Source organism: Leguminivora glycinivorella, unplaced genomic scaffold, assembly GCF_023078275.1.
Source record: "Leguminivora glycinivorella isolate SPB_JAAS2020 unplaced genomic scaffold, LegGlyc_1.1 Scaffold3, whole genome shotgun sequence".
Taxonomy (NCBI): Eukaryota; Metazoa; Arthropoda; class Insecta; order Lepidoptera; family Tortricidae; genus Leguminivora; species Leguminivora glycinivorella.
The window spans coordinates 1,811,520-1,830,605 of record NW_025952828.1 but is presented as its reverse complement, the minus strand read 5'-3'; the positions used below and the strand labels follow the sequence as shown (position 1 = coordinate 1,830,605).

The window sequence follows — 19,086 nt, the reverse complement described above, 5'->3', positions numbered from 1 at the left end:
TCTGGGTGGACGCAGGAAGAAACTAAAATAACTACTAGTTTAAACTACTCGTTTTTTTTTTACGATGCTTATAAGTTTATTGGTGTTATGTGCTTTTTTAAATTGCAACAATGGCCAGATATGTTCGAAAAAGATTACGTAAGTAACTTGTTTGAAGATAGTACTTAAGCAAGTATTTTGAGTCAAGATCTGACTCAATGCTGCAATGCCAGTAAAGTTGTTTTTTTTTGCTGAATTTTAACCAACGCCCAACGCGGTTTCAATCAAATTGTTACTCTTCCTATCCTCCATATTGGTATATGGACTTTCTTGGGATAGTTTTATTCAGAATTGACAGCATTTTTAGTGGCTTGTGTAGGAGCTTAAAAAAGTCAAATACAGAGTTTAATGAAAACATGTACACAAACAAAAATTGCGCATCTTTCATCTAAATCGGTTCAGCTGATATTTGTGCTCCATACAAATTCCCACCTCCTTTTTTTTTCTTTTTTTTTTATACTACGTCGGTGGCAAACAAGCATACGGCCCGCCTGATGTAAAGCGGTCACCGTAACCTATGGACGCCTGCAACTCAAACAGTGTCACATGCGCGTTGCCACCCCATTAGAAACTTGTACACTCCCTTTTGCTGTGTTAAGTACACAGCAAAAAGGAGTGTACAAGCTCCTAGGAGGGTTCGGGTTGCCGACGACTCAAAGGACAATAGACGGAACAAGTTAGTTCCGTAAGTCCTCCCGTCATCAGCACACCGCACCCTCGCTGAGCTCTGGTAGCCTTACTCACCGGCAGGAACACAACTTGATAACCTTAATGACTTCTGTGGTTATTAGTAGGCTTAGGACTTTTTATCGCACACCGTGGTTCTAAAATCCGTGGAGTCGCTATATGAAACATTTTCGAAGTCAAAGTCCAACAGTATGATGTCATATTAAATATCGAACGTAGTTAATTTTAACTATTAATGTTATTATTAGTAAATTTTATCATAATCCTATATGATAATATTGATAATACAAAAAAAAACTATTAAGATATAATTAACTACGTTCGATTAATACCTATAACATACAACGTTATTAATATAAAATTATGATAACATTTACGCCGCCGGTGCTACGCCGCGGTCCCGGGTTCGAATCCCGGTAAGAGCATTTATTTGTGTGATGAGCACAGATATTTGTTCCTGAGTCATGGATGTTTTCTATGTATATTATATGTATCGTTGTCTCAGTACCCACAACACAACCCTTCACCCCAACCCAACACAAGCCTTCTTGAGCTTACCGTGGGCCTCAGTCAATCTGTGTAACATTATTAGTTAAAATTAACCAAGTACGATTAAAATTAACTCAGTAACGATGTGACAGTATGTATAAATATTTATAATTATACTGTTGGACTTTGACTTTGACTTCCTAAATTTTTCATATGGCGACTCCACGGATTTTCGAACCGCGGTCCTAAGTCTAGTTGTTAGGACAAGGCCTGAGTGGACGCTCGGAGCGCAGCGTCCAAAATTTAAGTTTTTTGACTGTATGTATGTCACAATATAGTACATTATGATACTAGTGCGAAACAACCGAAGTTGGAAACGAGTGGTTCACTTCGGTCGTGTTTTAAATCGACACGAGTTCCGAATTTCCTTTTCGCACGTGTATCGTACGACGTTTTTCAGTACAGATGAGCCTCCGAAGTTTCGACCTGGCATATAATGAACCACTTCTCGCACTAATGCGTAAAACAACACCATCTGTACTGAAATAGTACATTACGATACAAGTGCGTAAAAAAGGGAGTCCGAAACGAGTGGCGATAAATTAAAACACGACCGAAGGGAGTGTTTTAAATCGACACGAGTTACGAATTTCCTTTTCGCACGTGTATCGTCCGACGTTTTTCAGTAAAGATGAGCCTCCGAAGTTTCGACCTGGCATATAATGAACCACTTCTCGCACTAGTGCGTAAAAAAACGCCATCTGTACTGAAAAAATATTTTTCTTACACAGTGTGACCAAATGGGTAGAAGAAGACACTACTTATTCCGTTAAGGAGAAAAAGTGCCTTTTGATTATTTTGTGCAAGACCTCAACTAAAACGGACCATGCCAGAAAGCCTGTGCTAGTAAGTACATAAATATAATTTTTTTTTTCAAGGGAATGGATATTAAAAGAATAATAATATCGGCTTTTACCTACTAGTGTACAGGGTAAGACTAGAAATTCTAAAATGCTGAGGAATACGCTGTTAAAATTATTCGGTTTCCTCATATTACACCGTGTATAATATAAAACATCTATTTTTTCATAAAATAATTTGATTTGAGTCACCTAAAAGTATTGTGAGTAATTAACAACACCATCTTTCATGATAGTGTGAATTCACCCGAATTATTTATTATTTTACAGAAAAAAGAGACTATTGCTGTTCCAACATGTTGCGATGGATATCGAAATATTGATCCTTCTGGGTAAGTTTCTTACGTAGTTCCTAAAGTCAGTCTAACCCTTTTGAAGAGATTTTGGCTTAAACAAAAACATCACTAAAACGAGTAAGTAATCTGTAAGCTTCTAAAATTTTCTTTTCCGGATCATGCATGTTTGTCTGTCAAATATTCTTCGATTGAAAGCCTCAACAGAGGTTTAAACTACTTATTCTAATTCGTCATTTACAGGGTTATGCATAGATTTTTAAAACTCTACATAAAAGATGTCAAGACAAGTCTATAGTCTATTCCCCAAAAACGCATTCGTAGCCGTGTAATTTTGGGTTTTAACGTACTGCTACCATTACTTCACAAACTATAAAAAACATGTTTTTTTAAGCTGTCAAACTTTGTGTTAAATCTAGGAGAGTGTTTCACGATAGGTATTTTTAAAAAACTATAAAGAAGTAAGTGCAAGGTCGTAGAAAAAATGTTGAATGCAACGATGTTTAACTGAGTCGGAACATACTCGTGGAGTCTTTATTGACAATATTTGGCTTCGCTTCTAATTGTTACCCACGCCACTTGCCTTCTTTGACCTCTTTTAAACACCGGTTGCATAAAATACTTTTTTTCATGCCCCTAATTCTTGAACTTAAATTAGGGGCATGAAAAAGTGGCATGGAAGGATGTGTTTTAATTTATCGCCATCCGCTTAGAAGTTCTCCATTTCCCACACAATGTTTCCACAATGATCATGTCTAAAAGCAGTGTTTATAGCATTGACAAAATAATTCTGTTTTGAGGTAAAATTACACCACAAATTGTCTGTAAATACCATATTACAGTATATTTATAGGCTTTGAAATTAATTTTATTATGTACCTTAGATTATATTTTCTGTTCCTGTTACTATAATTATAAGGATATTTACATATTTTACAGTTCAGTACAGATTTTATCGGGGGATAGAAATCATCTCACACGCACCAATACGAGAATTAGGATATTTTGAGTTCACACTTTAGTTAAAAAGTCAAAGTTATACCTACAAATAATGTAAATAAATATTATTTACCAGAAGTTCCTAAAGAAGTGAAACAAAATGTTGCTGAAGTATTGTATATTATTGTGGGTAGTTTTTGTAGTACATGGTGTTACTCTTAGTACAAAGATATGCAGAAAGGGCAAGTAAGTATCGATTTAGCATAATAAATATTTACAATACTTTCGTCAATATGCAAAAATTTGAACCTAATATAATCGTCTAGAAAAACTAACCTAACCACAAAATTAAAATTTTGAAAAAACCCCCGACTGCGACATAGTTGACCGATTTTCATGAAACATGGCTAAGAACACTCCCGACTAACTCAGCTTTCAGACAAAAAAAACTAAATCTAAATCGGTTCATCCGTTCGGGAGCTACGATGCCACAGACAGACACACACACAGACAGACAAACAGACAGACAGACAGACAGACAGACAGACAGACAGACAGACAGACAGACGGACAGACAGACAGACAGACACGTCAAACTTATAACACCCCTTCGTTTTTGCGTCGGGGGTTAAAAATACACCAGTGAACGTAAAACATATTTTATTTTAATTATTTGCTGATCATTTTATTTTCGGCTAATAATTCTTCGGCTAAGCTTGTGCATTATTTGTCAAAATAATTCAATTTTTGACTGACCGGTCTGGTTGTAATGTTAGGTAATGCCTTGCCTTTGAGCGGAGCGTGCGGCGTGCATGTCAAACAATCGAAGCTCATACAAGTGTCCTGAGTCGACGCTGCATATGGTGGACGCACGCTCGCCCACCCCGCTGCACGCCCCGCCGACCGCTCCGCTCCGAGCGTCCACTCAGGCCTTAAGGCCCAGCCACGACATTGGTCACAGCGCGTCAGCGGTGAGCGGCAGCCATACGTGAGAATGAAAAGTCCCATCGCTGTGTCTCGCTCCAATATATGGCCGCCGCCACAGAGAACCTCATATAGAGTGGCAGTCTTGTATATTTGGTTCGCGATACGAGTCACCAGTGTTTGGGGTGCGAGGAGCGGGCGGGGAATGTGTTAAGCGCGCTGTGATTGGCCGTTTCAAGGACGGCGGGCAGTCGCGCCAGATGAAAAGGGACAGAAGTATGACTGTCCCTCTACTGACGCGTAAGTGGCCAATGTAAGTTGACCTATGCCGGCTCTGAATAAATTATAAATATGACTTATTTGTGGAATGTAATGCCGTCTGTTTTTAAATTTGAGCTTCTTGTTACCTTTCCACACCATTTCACACTACAGGTGGACATCTTTAAGGCATCAAAATACCCTTTTCCTATTTATGTGCGAAAAACACGCGCTGCTTTCGGGTCTGTTACTTGGTCGATACTGATCGGGCACGGCGAGCGCCCGCGCTTATATCAGTGCAAATACTAGGAAGGCTGGCGACCGCGAGTCCTCTTGTAATAGATGTCTATAGGGGTTGGTCTGTGGCCGCCGCTCACCGCTGTCGCGCTTAGACCAATGTCGTGGCAGAGCCGTTACACTTAAATCTTGTAAAGTAAAGTAAAGTGTCTTTCAGAATACCAGTATGCTGCGATGGGTACAAAAGGGCCGATAATGGGTCTGAAGTTGAGTAAGTCCTTAATCACGATTTGACAGACAAACATGCTTCATAAAAATTATAGTTGGTAAACTAATTTAATGCATAAGTACATATTATATGGCCTAAAATTCGTTAGGCCACGTCTCCGTGTAAAGCGAATGCGTCAGTCATTTCATTATAATATAATGTTATTCGTATCATGTCATGTCTTTCTCTAGTGCTTATGATTTCGAGTAGGTAGATCTAACTGAAAACATTGCATTTTTAAAAATAAGTATGTACATTTACACCGTGGCTTGCATGGACTTGCAATGCATCGCTTATCTTATCATCCATAGTTCATCGGCGAACTAAGACACTTCCATAGAGATGGAAGGTTTGATTTCGTCGCGCCGCGTCGCATCGCATCGCCGTCGCGTTCCCGTCGTCCACGCAAGCCACGTCGTTAATAATGTCACTTTTTATGCAAATAAAATGAAACTAACTGATAATTATAGTTTCAGCATGAACTGCGTCCCTATATGTGATCCTCCATGCGGCGATAACGGCACTTGCATAAAGCCAGATATATGTAAGTGTGACTCTGGATATCAACTTGACAAAAAAAGTAATCCAATGTGCATCGCGAACTGCAAAACTCCCTGTGGAAATGGAACTTGCATAGGCAGAGACGAATGTAGTTGCGCGAAAGGTTACAAGTTCGATAAATACCATAACCCAATGTGTGTACCACAGTGCGAAAGAAATTGTGGACATGGACCTTGCATTGCTCCAAATGAATGCCTGTGTAATGCAAGATATACATTTGACTATAAAAGTAATCCAATGTGCGTACCAAATTGTAAAACTGAATGTGGCAATGGGACTTGCATAGCACCAGATGAGTGCACGTGTGATATTGGATATGATATAGATTACAGCAAAAGCCCAATATGTGTACCAAAATGTAAAAATGAATGTGGTGAAGGAATTTGTGTAGCTTCAAACGAATGTAATTGTAAAAAAGGTTACACATTTGAAAAATACCATAACCCAATGTGTGTACCACAGTGCGACACAGAATGTGGACAAGGGTTTTGCATTGAGCCAAATCTATGCATGTGTAATGCAAGATATACATTTGACAATAAAAGTAACCCAATGTGCGTACCAAATTGTAAAACTGAATGTGGCAATGGGACTTGCATAGCACCAGATACATGCAAATGTAATATGGGATATGAGTTAGACTACATCAAAAGCCCAATGTGTGTACCAAAATGTAAAAATGAATGTGGTGAAGGAACTTGTGTAGCTTCAGACGAATGCGATTGTAAAAAAGGTTACAAATTTGAAATATACCATAACCCAATGTGTGTACCACAGTGCGAAACAGAATGTGGACAAGGGTCTTGCATTGCGCCAAATCTATGCATGTGTAATGCAGGATATACATTTGACAATAAAAGTAACCCAATGTGCGTATCAAATTGTAAAACTGAATGTGGCAATGGGACTTGCATAGCACCAGATGTATGCACGTGTGATATTGGATATGAAATAGATTACAGCAAAAGCCCAATGTGTGTACCAAAATGTGAAAATAAATGTGGTGAAGGGAATTGTGTCGCTGTAAATGAATGTGAATGTCATGAAGAATACAAATATAACAAAGATAATATTACAATGTGCATACCACAGTGTAATATTGCGTGTGGCAATGGAACTTGCATAGCACCCAATGAATGTATCTGTGCAAAAGGTTACAATTTAGATAAAAAAACAAATCCCGATGTGCGTACCCCAGTGCGATATCGCATGTGAAAATGGGTTTTGTATTGGTACCAATCGATGTCAATGCAATACAGGATACAAATTAAATGAAGATTCCACGTGTGTACCACAATGCACTAATGAATGTGAAAATGGTACATGTATATCACCAAATGAATGTAAATGTGACGTAGGATTTAAATTAGATGAGAAGAATAAATGCGTATCCCAATGTGATACAGAATGTGGCCATGGAGTTTGTATAGCACCTAGTAAATGTTTATGTAACGCAGGATATAAATCTAACAATAATAGTAATCCAATATGCGTACCTGAATGTTATTCAGATTGTGGAAACGGGTCTTGCGTAGCACCAAATAAATGTAAATGTAACGCAGGTTATGAATTAGATAAAAATAGTAGCCCAATGTGTGTGCCACAATGCGAAATCGATTGTGGCAATGGCACTTGCACATCACATAATAATTGTGAATGTGACTCCGGTTATAAAATCTCCAAGGAAAACAACCCGATGTGTGAACCGATATGTTATAACGATTGTGGAAATGGTTCTTGCGTAGCACCAAATAAATGCGAATGTCATAATGGTTACATCTTTGATAAAGAAAAAAATACATGTATACCGCAATGTGATACCATATGTGCAAATGGATACTGTGTGGCGCCCAATTTATGTGAATGTTTTAAGGGCTATAAAAGTAGCAAAGACAAAACGTTGAATTGTGTTCCTGATTGTGGTATATGTGAAGGACGTTGTATCGCACCACACAAATGTGAATGCGATCCACCTTTGATAACAGCACATGTTACTGTCGATGGTAAAGATTGTAATGATAATACTTCTGAATGCAAACGTATTATTTGTAAAACTGATGACAATACAACGACTACTAAGAAACTCATCTCTTCTACAAAAAAATATGTCATTACAGATAAGCATGACATTGTTGATAAAAAAGACAATAACACCAAACTGCCTGATCATAAGATCATCAAAAGTAAACTTTATGAAAAAGCGAGTAAGGAAAATCACACAGAAATTAGCATAATTACCAATGTAACTAAGTCCAATAGTGACCATGGTTCCAAATATAACTATTATGACGTCGACAGTTCGACAACAGCCACAGTATCTAATAAAGTTGTAGGAAAACATATGGAAAAACAGAAACAGGAAAGCAAATATTGGTGAGTAGTAAATATAAGTCGGTAGTGTGTGGACATGAAAATAGCCTAATGGCCGCTCTACACATGGGGCCAACGGTTGGGCCAACCCTTGGAGCAGCCCCTTGGCCAAGATAAGAGTCGCTGTTTACACATTGGTGAACCAATCACTTGGCATTGGCTCTTCATAAAAGATGGACGTAGAATGGAAAAGGCTAGGTAATTCTATGTCATTTACACTGTCAGCAAAATTATATTAATAAATAATAACCTCGTAATTAAATTATCTGAAACAGTAAATTTTTTTGAATATTTGACAAAAAAACCGACACCAGTCGGTTGGCCGGCCAGCGCTGGCACCAACTGCCAACATACGGCCAAGTAGCCCTCTACACGCTTGGCTAAGGGGCTGGTCAAAGGGTTGGCCCAACCGTTGGCCCCATGTGTACAGCGGCCTTAATACTAACGCATTTTGTCATAAAACTGTAATATGTTGTTTAATTTTAGGACTCAATCAGGCTGGATATACCTACCAATAGTTGGCGTCGTTGGTTCCATACTAGTTGCAACAGTGAAACTTTTGCAAAAATGGCTATAAAGAAAATTATAACCCGGTACATAATTTTCCTTTACGTTATATACTTATGTACGAGTATATGAGTCATTAGTTACTCGAAAATAAACCATTTCCTTTCATATGTTGTTTTTACATGCATTCATTTTAATATTATGTCCTCACTCAAAGAATGGCTACGGGAATTCAAGTTCCCAATGCAAGCTGCATCCTGAAAAAGTGAAGAAGTGATACCCGGTATGATTTTATAAAACATTTTATTCACTTGATCATAAAATCTTGTCATAATCATAAATTAAAATGTACAAATAATATTGTCATTAATTATAGTTCTACAAAGTATATCGTGTGTTTCGATAAAGTGTAAATTTTAGTATTCTTCAATATTTCAGATCATTTAAGTATCACATTCAGAATATTAACATACTTTTCACAAATGTGTGTTTTAACTCGTACTTAAGTAAAAAATACTTATAAAGCTTTATATAACCCAAGCGTATTAAAACTGGTAACGTTGACTAAAAACTTAAGAGTCTGACTAAATTATGGCACCTCTGTCTTCAATAAAATCGTCACTTCAATCATATCATTATAATTTACTCAGTATCAGGAATCTCAAAGACTAGGACATCAGCAAGATTGACAGGTTCAGCTGACCGTCTCACGCGTTTGACGCACCCTGATCGGCCCTTGACACTGAAATCTTTGTGGTAGCCTTCTGAGCAGACACAGTTGTTCGGTGACGCGCAGTAACCGTTGAGACAGCCACCGTGGCAATAGGGAACGCACCTGCAAACGAGGAGATTGTTCATACGAATTTGAAGGTTCGCTATGCAAGAGGTGAAAGTAAAATAATGTAGGAGAGGTTCTGCACTCAAAAATAATTTTCGTTAAAGTGAGATAACATAAACGTCATCATGTCATGGAAGTTTGAATTTTTAAATTAATGGATATGAATTACAATTTGAAGAATGCGACTGTCAAAATCGATGCTAACTTATCTTGGACTGACTCTAACGTTTTATTATGTGTTTGACTGCAGAAGATATCAAAAATGATGAAGCAGATTAGAAACCAGCAATTAATATGATGCAGAGGAGTAATGATGATAAAGCACTAATAACAAACAATTTTTTTTACTAGCAAACTATTTTAGTATTTTTTCTACTCCCGTGTTGTTATTCGTCATTTACAGTGTCGTGCATAGATCGTTGAAACCCTACATAAAAGATGCCCGCCCCCGCCCGGCGCCCCGCGCACCCACGCATACGATATAGCTCTTAAAGCATTGTTAGGTAGCCTTTAAGGGATATAGCGTGGGTGCGCGGGGCGCCGGGGGCTGGCGGCGGCGCGGGGGAGTGCGAGCGACAGGGTGAGTGCAGGAACAGAGGGGAGGCCGACGCGTCAAAATACAGGAAATAGTGCGAATTTCATGAAAGTTATTCTAGAAAACTATTAAAAAGTAAGTGCATGGTCGTAGAAAAGTATTGTATGCAACGGTGTTTAACTGAGTCAAAAAATACTCGTGGCGTCTTAATAACAATTTTCGGCTTCGCCTCAAATTGTTACCCACGCCACTCGTCTTTTTTGACTTCCTTTAAACGCCTGTTGCATAAAATACTATTATACAATCGTGATATAATACAAAGCTTTTCAGTCGAGTACCATGTTTAGGCCACGAAGCTTGCTGAGTGGACTAATAGTACGGTACGAGAGTGAAAAGCTTAATTATATCACTATTGTATACAATACTTTTTCTATGAGTCATCATCTTCATCATCAATGGACGAAAAATATCATCATTCAAGTTAAAATTAATGTTAATAGCGTCGTTCACCGTTGTATCAACATCGAATTACCTGGCAACTAATTGTTTGTAATAACCGTCTCTGATTGGTCGATAACGCGATAGATAAAAAAACGTGTTTCAGATGCAGAAAAATTTGCCAGGTATCGCAAATTAGTAAAGAACTTGTATGAAGTTATATTTTTTAAATTATTACAGTTAACTAAAAGTGAACTGTAATGAAATATTATAGTTGACGAAGTGTCAAAGACTATCTAACACTGAAAAGTCAGCACTTATAGTTTAGTCTGTGGTGTCCTAATTGACAGATTAAAGTCGACGAGTAGAAAAAAATATTTATTCGTTAAAACATGATTAAATAACACCAAAATAAAGTAAACATCCAAACGAAAATATAAGTAAAATATTTAAAAAACAGTACTCAAGAAATAAAAATAGGTACCTGTTGCCAGTAGAATCCGTAGGGTCCAGATTGTATCCTGGTAGACATTCACATTTGTTTGTCCCGACACAGTTTCCATTTATACAGGGTTGTTCACAATTCCCAAATCCGTTTCTTGATATTTGCCCTTGTTGGCTTTCACCATTCTGACCATAAGGCCCCTGTTGTCCAGGATAAGGATAATATCCTTGCTGGTTATGACCCTGGCCATATTGTCCTTGGTTGTACTGGCCCTGGCCATATTGTCCTTGGTTGTACTGGCCTTGGCCATATTGCCCATGATGATATTGCCCTTGGGTATATTGTCCTTGTCCAAACTGTCCTTGGCTGGTTTGCTCATGGTTAAATTCTCCCTGGCTAGTTTGTCCTTGATTAAATTGTCCTTGGCTACTTTGTCCTTGGTTAAATTGTCCCTGGCTGGTTTGACCATGGTTAAATTGTCCTTGACTAGTTTGTCCCTGGTTAAATTGTCCTTGGCCGTATTGGCCTTGTGAATATTGCCCTCCAGCATAATGCCCTTGGGTTGCGTTCTGACCGTGCCCTGAAGTCTGATCTGATCCTTGTTGTAAGTTGAAGGTTACGTTCTCAAAGGATTATACGGACGACCCTGATAAAAGGTCTGGCCGTCTGGTCTTGGACTTGTCCCGTTGACTCCCTGGTTGTGCTGAGGAGTATTAGGATAGTTAGAAGGAAGTTGAGGGTACAGATGCTGGTGGCCTGGTTGTGGATGTTGGTTTGGATATCCCGCGTTATTTCCATTTGGTGACGGTTGAGGATATTGATTTGGCTGGCCTGGATAATATTGATTTTGCTGACCTGGATATTGATTCTGTTGACCAGGGTACGGTGCATAGATGGGATTCGGTTGTTGGCCGGTATGGTTTCCAGAATTAGGATATTGTGGATTATGCTGATTGTTTGGGTTTTGGCTAGGGAGGGGATACTGGTTCTGATTTTGTGGGTATTGTCCATTGGGGTATTGACCCGGGTTTTGGTATGGAGTTTGGCTTGGGTTGGGGTATGGGTACTGTGGCGTGTTGTGAGATTGTGTTGCATTCACGCCAGGTGCTTTTGATGCGCAAACATTAGGTGCAACGCACTCTTTTCCAAGTACACAACTCCTGAAAAACAAAAACAGATTACAATCTAGACTGAGAGTCACTTAGTGGCACCTGATCTTATTTGATTCAAATCGCCTGAACCACTGGCTTTTGTATTCAATAAAAATATATTTGCATACTGTAAATAACTGAATGATTGAATTTGATGGTGACTGGTTCTGATTTGTAACCTTAAATACACATAAAATTTTGTTAAATTCTGAATTGAAAATCATCAACCCAGTTTCACCTCGTACAAAATATTTACTTACGGATTGCAAAGCGCTTTACACTCTCCCCTGTACAGCAAATATCCCGGACGGCAGCGGCATTCTGTCCCCGAACAGTACCCGTTTAAACAGCTCCCACATGGGGACTGTGAACCAGGGGACTGTGAGCCAGGGCCGGTGTGCAAAGGCACGGGGACACCAGGTGTTCCAGGGTGCTGAGCCTGGGAGTACGACGGCCCGCCAGGCCTGCAGGATCCATCGAGACTTGAAGAGTATCCGGGCTTGCATTCGCATGTGTTTGGAGCTGTGCAGTTTCCTGAAAAAAAAAAAAAACACGTTGTGACTGGTGAAAGTTCTTCATCGATAAATAATAAAGAGTAGATAAATAAAGAATTGAGAGACAGTGATTTTTTGCACATTTCCCATGGCATTTGATGAGTTGATAATAAACACCAGTGCGTAACTAATACGTCAAATGAATCGATCGTCAACTGTTGAGAATGTTGCGTTTAAATCCTAATATTAAGGAGGATTCTCTTAATGGCTACTTTTATGGGAATTTTCTTAGGAAATTTCCAGTAGTTTGAGGGAAATTTCGAGAATGTTCTGAAACTTGTAAAATCGTGATATATCACTTACCAGTCCCACTACAATTATCCCTGCAGTGCGGCACACAGAATCTTCCACTGACATCCAGCTTGAATCCCTCCTTGCACATGCACCGTTGTCCATCACAGTGCCCATTCTGGCATCCAATAGGACAGGTGGCGACACAGAATCCGGCAAGATTGATTACATGGTCAGGAAAGCATGAACAGACTCCTGAAAGTGAAAAAAAAACGTCATGTGGCAGTCCTAAAGAATTTAGTTTAAAGTAAGACAGTGACGGTTTAAGAATTTTACCACTCCCTTTCCTTTTGTGGTTAACGTAGAAGTCGACTGTGGGGACTGTAGTTTAAGGGTTCAATTGAGGTGTGACTCATTGGATTAGCAACCTGTCACTGCAATAGAACTAGGTATTTTGTTTTATTCCAAACTCTTCATCGCCAATAGTGGTACTGACACTAGAGCAGTATCATGCTCCTTTTGGGAATCTGTACAGGTGCCGTAGCCGAATGGCATTTCTGCGACGCGAAACGAAAACGAAACGCAGCGAAAGGTAGTCTGGCTCTGTCGCGCCAATACGCACGAGCGATAGAGATAGATATCTACGAGTGTTTCGTTTCGTGAGCGTTTGTGCCATTCGGCTATGTACCCTGTGGTGTTGGTGTGGTGACATCTAGCCAGCGTCACTAATAGCTTAATTACGCTTCGTAAGCGTATCATACCCCTCTAACTCTGCCTATTGCTCTTCTGTAGTGGCGCATCAGAGGCGTTATAGTATTTTTAAACTAATTTTGAGTTCTGTGACAATTGAATCATTTTAGAATTGCGCATACTATGTATGCACCTATTAATAGTAGCGTAGTGTAAACGATTGTCACTTCGGATTCTTCTTCCTCGTTCCCTCAATGCTGAGGATCGCGACCACAAGTAGCGTGTCTCTATTGAACGCGGTCATAAGCCATGTGGACTGCACGGTATAGGCTGCCGCCAGTCGACTTCTTCACACAGTCCGACCATCTCTTACGAGCCCCACCCCAAGTGCGTTTATCATTCATTCGCCCCAAGATGATACACTTCTCCATATTATGCATTGGTGATCTCATAATGTGACCGAAAACTCACTCACTGTCACTTCGGCTAGGTGACGCATGTGTTTAGTTTATGTATGAGGTTACCTGGGGCAGTGCAGAGAGCGTTGACGCATTCGGGAGTGCAGACGGGATCGCAGATGAGGTAGTTGTGGATGTTGCGGATGTAACCATGGCAACAGGTGCGGATGCGGCTCAGTTCTGGACGCGACTGAAATAGGAAAATTTAGTGTTTCAGCCATTCTATACTTTCATGGCATTTCATTTCTATAATTAGCGAGGTGTTAGTTGCAGATAATTTCTAAAAACGTTTGGCAGGAAAATCATATTAGTCCACCAAAAAAAGTTAAAAAAAAAAAAATGTATTAATTTTTTAACCGCTTAGGGCGCTGTCCTGTCCTCGTCCTCCTTGTGGTATAAATAATTAAAAACTCACGGTAGCCGCATAGAAATGAATTGTATGAAGGGTTAGCAATAACAGTTGCATATTAGTAACTTGTACAGGACCAATATGACCTGTGCAGCACTGAACATGAACGCATTGAACGCGTAAAATAAATACGCGCATACAAAAGCACTTAGATCTATTTTAGTTATGTCTAAGTAGTATAGTTAATTTAGATGAAGATACTTACGCCATTTCCAGCCGGTATATGTTTTGGGTCGCGTACAAGTGTCGACGTCCTGAAAAAAACATACAATCATAGATTAAAATCATATAGCATATTCGTTACCGGCCCAAGCCGTACAATATTTAGAAGATATCACAGTGATACGATACCGATCTGGCAATGTCAACATTGTCATTTTTTCAATCAACAACGTAATTTTTGAGACTGACAGGTCGGTATCGTATCGTTGCTTGTATTTTCAGTTTTTAATGGTTTTCTATTTTAGAAAACGAAATGAACTGCGCCACTTTTGTATAAAAGTACCGTCTTGAATAAGTGAATACATATTTAATTGTTTGACAGTAACCTTGTTTACCCATTCAGTTTCCCTATAATATTAAATAAAGTTATTTTGAACTGGATAGGCACCCGATATGACTTCCTGTCAAACACGTCCGGTCGCCATATCGGATTATGATTTGTTGTCCAATAAATTTGGCTCATTTGCCTACAATTCAAAAGATATGCAAATAAACATTTCGACAAATAAAATATTAAGTTAATAAAATTATACTTACGGGACCTCCATATAGCAAACACCAATCTCGTGGTTGGTCTGCGTGGCTTGGACATAACCATGTTGCGTGTGATTGAAAAACCTGAAACAGGGCATAGAAGTTCACTACCCATAGTAAATAAAAGATATGATTATTTCAATAAGTAAAATGGTGTCGCCGGAAGACCAGCGCTGACTGTATGGTTAGCATTATGCTGAGGCGGGACCATTTCGTGGTAAACGATAATTTTTATATTATGTTTTAATAATTAAATGTTTGTATTTTTAATACCTATTGTAATTTACCACGAATAAACGATTTCTATTCTATTCTATTCTATTCTATTCTATTCTAAAAAATATAAAAGCAGACACTTTCTGTTAAAACTTTGGACAAAAGTTAGTCCAATATGTAAGGATACATTTTCATTGCAACTATTTGTTTAATCATTTACGTGTGTTAAAGAACAAGTACAGGGTTGGACCAAATACTATATACTATAATACGTGCAGCTTCTGACGTTTCCCATACAATTGAGCGGCAACAATTTTACTAGCGCCATCTAGCGGTTCGAGTTGATCAAAGTAGTTGTTCAGACTTTTATTTGAGTAAATTAAAATAGAAAATGCTATTACTTGATCTACTTTAACATTTTTAGACGGAATAAAACAAAAAAATAAGAATTTGTAATTTTTTTAATTTTATGCTGTATGAAACTAAACTATTTTGATCAACTCATGCCGCTAGGAGCGCTAGTGTGCCTGTTGCCAACTTTGGCACCGAGCTGCACGTATTAACTCGTAGAGTTTACATAGTATTTGGTTGGACTGACCCCGTACCTTAGCAGCGTATAAACATAGGAATGGCATCCTGAGACAGTAAATTACAGGAATTTAAAATTTAAGGAAATTACAAATGTGTTGTTCCAGTTTTTGAGGGTCTAGCGCGTAGTGACTCTGCCTGCTACGCCGCGGTCCCGGGTTCGAATCCCGGTAAGGGCATTTATTTGTGTGATGAGCACAGATATTTGTTCCTGAGTCATGGATGTTTTCTATGTATATAAGTATTTGTATATTATATATATCGTTGTCTGAGTACCTACAACACAAGCCTTCTTGAGCTTACCGTGGGACTCAGTCAATCTGTGTGAGAATGTCCTATAATATTTATTTATTCCTATTTATTTTTTATTTTTTATTAGATATAAAGTGTCGACGTATTTCGGTATAGTTCAGCAATGTCCATTATTCAAGTCCAGCTTTTAATTCCAGTCAATAGAATCGTTTTACTTGCAACCTTCATATCAGTTACCAGTACTAATGGTAAAATTATATAATTTGGTGAATTACTAGTAGGTATGTTATTTGAAGACTGAAATAACTCGTCTGGTAATTAGCGATATGCTTTGTTTAATTGAACGTGATTTTTATACTACTTTTATAGTCTTCATAGTTTATTGGGCGCCTACAATTTCAGATGTGTTATATGCGCGTTGCTGAACCGAACACTCTTATATATAAAATATTTGTAAACTTATATTCGTTTTTGAATTTAGAACCCTTCTGTAACATAATAACAGTTCAAAATAGATGTTGGAATATGTACTAAAAATGTGTATACCTGCGAGGACTGAGTAGGGCTACAGGTACTTTAACAGTATGTTCTTTGATAACCTATTCTCAACATGTTTAAATACCGACACTTATTACGACAGCATTATATGGATTTTGTTTACGTTCGAGCAAAACTCTTTAACAATGAGCCATGATGTGTTCGTACGTTTGCTGAATTTTAATTATGTTATGTTTTACGCGTTCATTTTATCTACACAAATCCTTATTTTATTGATAATAAAACATTTATATGAATAGAGGAGCTGTGAATAATAAAGTAGCCAGGAATTTTGTTCATATCTCACACTCAGCTCAAGCATAGTTATTTTGCGTACCTAAACTTGAATGACCTTTCGTCAATCATAAATTATTTATTTATGAAAAAATATTTATTAATTAAATATTTATTGCACAAATTAATAATAAAAAATACAAATTGCGACTTCACACTATATGACATTTTTAGGGTTCCGTAGTCAACTAGGAACCCTTATAGTTTCGCCATGTCTGTCTGTCCGTCCGTCCGTCCGTACGTCCGTCCGTCCGTCCGTCCGTCCGTCCGTCCGTCCGTCCGTCCGCGGATAATCTCAGTAACCGTTAGCACTAGAAAGCTGAAATTTGGTAACAATATGTATATCAATCACGCCAACAAAGTGCAAAAATAAAAAATGGAAAAAAATGTTTTATTAGGGTACCCCCCTTACATGTAAAGTGGGGGCTGATATTTTTTTTCATTCCTACCCCAACGTGTGATATATTGTTGGATAGGTATTTAAAAATGAATAAGGGTTTACTAAAATCGTTTTTTCATAATATTAATATTTTCGGAAATAATCGCTCCTAAAGGAAAAAAAAGTGCGTCCCCCCCCCTCTAACTTTTGAACCACATGTTTAAAAAATATGAAAAAATTCACAAAAGTAGAACTTTATAAAGACTTTCTAGGAAAATTGTTTTGAACTTGATAGGTTCAGTAGTTTTTGATAAAAATACGGAAAACTACGGAACCCTACACTGAGCGTGGCCCGACACGCTCTTGGCCGGTTTTTTATTAGTCAACCAGAGATTGGGCAAAACAGAGATAGTTAGTGTTATTATAAGGTACAGGGGGTAATCCTGACCTGCAGTCTTGACTAACGTAACATAACCTCGTAAGGCCCACCATAGTTAGTTTTCCCATTTTGAATTTGAACCTTATTCTATAAATAAATTGGTAAGATTTTCGTTTGTTTCAAAAATCAATGTAACAATAGAAATTCTACATGGAAGGTTCAAATTAGATTGCAATACTATCAGGGGCGGCTCACTCCGCGATTCTATCGCCGCGCTACAAGTACATCCTGGCGGCCGCGAGTTCGCGGCCTACTCAGGGGTGGCGCGCGTTCTCACGGAATGCACGTTCGCACTTTCTATTGTTACTTTACGTCACGAGGTTTTTGCAAGCGATGTCCGCGTGTGAAATGCTAATAATATTTAGTTAAATAGACATATTGAATAAAATAAATACCATACGACATTCTTACACAGATCTACTACTGATTAAGTCCCACGGAAAGGTCAATAAGGCTTGTGATTTGTGATGTTATAACTTGAACAAAAATATATAAATACAGTATATATACCTAGAAAGTACCCAAGACTTGAATATAATAGTATAACATTTTATGTGAGTATTAATTCGTTTGAATCCATTGGTAACCCTATCACGGGACGCCGCGCACGTGCGGCTCGTTTCTTTGTAAGAATTTTGTAGGTATTTAAAAGGCGGCATTTCGTGAACATCAAAGCAGTGGGCCTTCTGTACTTGTACTATTATATATTCTGTGATACTATGTACATTGTAATGTACATTGGGCCTTACGAGGATAAAGTAATCTAGTCTAGTGCCCATTGGACACATCAGTATCCCCATGTACCTAATTAAAGTAAGTAAGTTACCTGTTAATATTATCTCCTCCTCTGTAAACATAACTGCTTCCTCCTCCCTTGACGTTCTTGACTTGTAGGTTCATGTACTGCGCGTCATCCTTCGGGTTATTCGCCGAGCTAATAGTGAGCAGAGCGCTCACTAATATTAGAGTAAGCATGATACCTATAGAGAACAATTTAAAATATTAAATATTTTTATTTATTCTAACATAGAAAATTGACTATTCTAGTTACAGTTTTTTTCTGGTCTTCCTAAAAAACTGTAACATTAACATTAAATTGTTATTTACTAAAAAACTTAAAAATATAAAGGCGAAATGAAAAAAAAATCGAATCTTCCTTTGTTATTTTTTAGAATCGTGCGCTTTGCGTGTGCCCTTGCCGTAAAACTATCATTTTGTTGCCTGATGACACAATCTACTTACTATTTGTTATTTACATTGGAATATGTAGATAATTTTAAATTTCTAGGTAACAAGGTAACTTATAATTTCTTCGACTATGTACAAGTACTTACATTTGTCAAGGCTGGTCAATATTTTCTCAAGACATAAAAGGAGGAAAATA

At 38.2% G+C, this 19,086-nt stretch overlaps 3 protein-coding genes across 3 annotated transcripts; 2 read left to right on the top strand and 1 right to left on the bottom strand.

The window, feature by feature from the left end:
• Position 1: 1 nt before the first annotated feature.
• Positions 2-6,784, top strand: LOC125242010 (von Willebrand factor D and EGF domain-containing protein-like). Its single transcript, XM_048150709.1, has 6 exons — positions 2-138; positions 2,007-2,121; positions 2,406-2,467; positions 5,004-5,057; positions 5,525-6,694; positions 6,781-6,784. The coding sequence occupies exons 1-6, from the start codon at positions 65-67 to the stop codon at positions 6,782-6,784; spliced, it is 1,479 nt and encodes a 492-aa protein (XP_048006666.1). The 5' UTR covers positions 2-64.
• On the top strand, positions 6,771-8,968 carry LOC125242009 (fibrillin-1-like). The gene is made up of 2 exons (XM_048150708.1): positions 6,771-7,988; positions 8,472-8,968. The coding sequence occupies exons 1-2, from the start codon at positions 6,799-6,801 to the stop codon at positions 8,560-8,562; spliced, it is 1,281 nt and encodes a 426-aa protein (XP_048006665.1). The 5' UTR covers positions 6,771-6,798; the 3' UTR covers positions 8,563-8,968.
• A 149-nt stretch (positions 8,969-9,117) lies between these two features.
• Positions 9,118-18,682, bottom strand: LOC125242018 (glutenin, high molecular weight subunit PW212-like). The gene is given in 9 exon segments (XM_048150722.1): positions 9,118-9,327; positions 10,788-11,375; positions 11,378-11,908; positions 12,160-12,433; positions 12,757-12,939; positions 13,899-14,022; positions 14,447-14,495; positions 15,001-15,081; positions 18,529-18,682. Coding segments are annotated over 9 exon segments (2,172 nt in total). The 5' UTR covers positions 18,678-18,682; the 3' UTR covers positions 9,118-9,134.
• Positions 18,683-19,086: the final 404 nt, after the last annotated feature.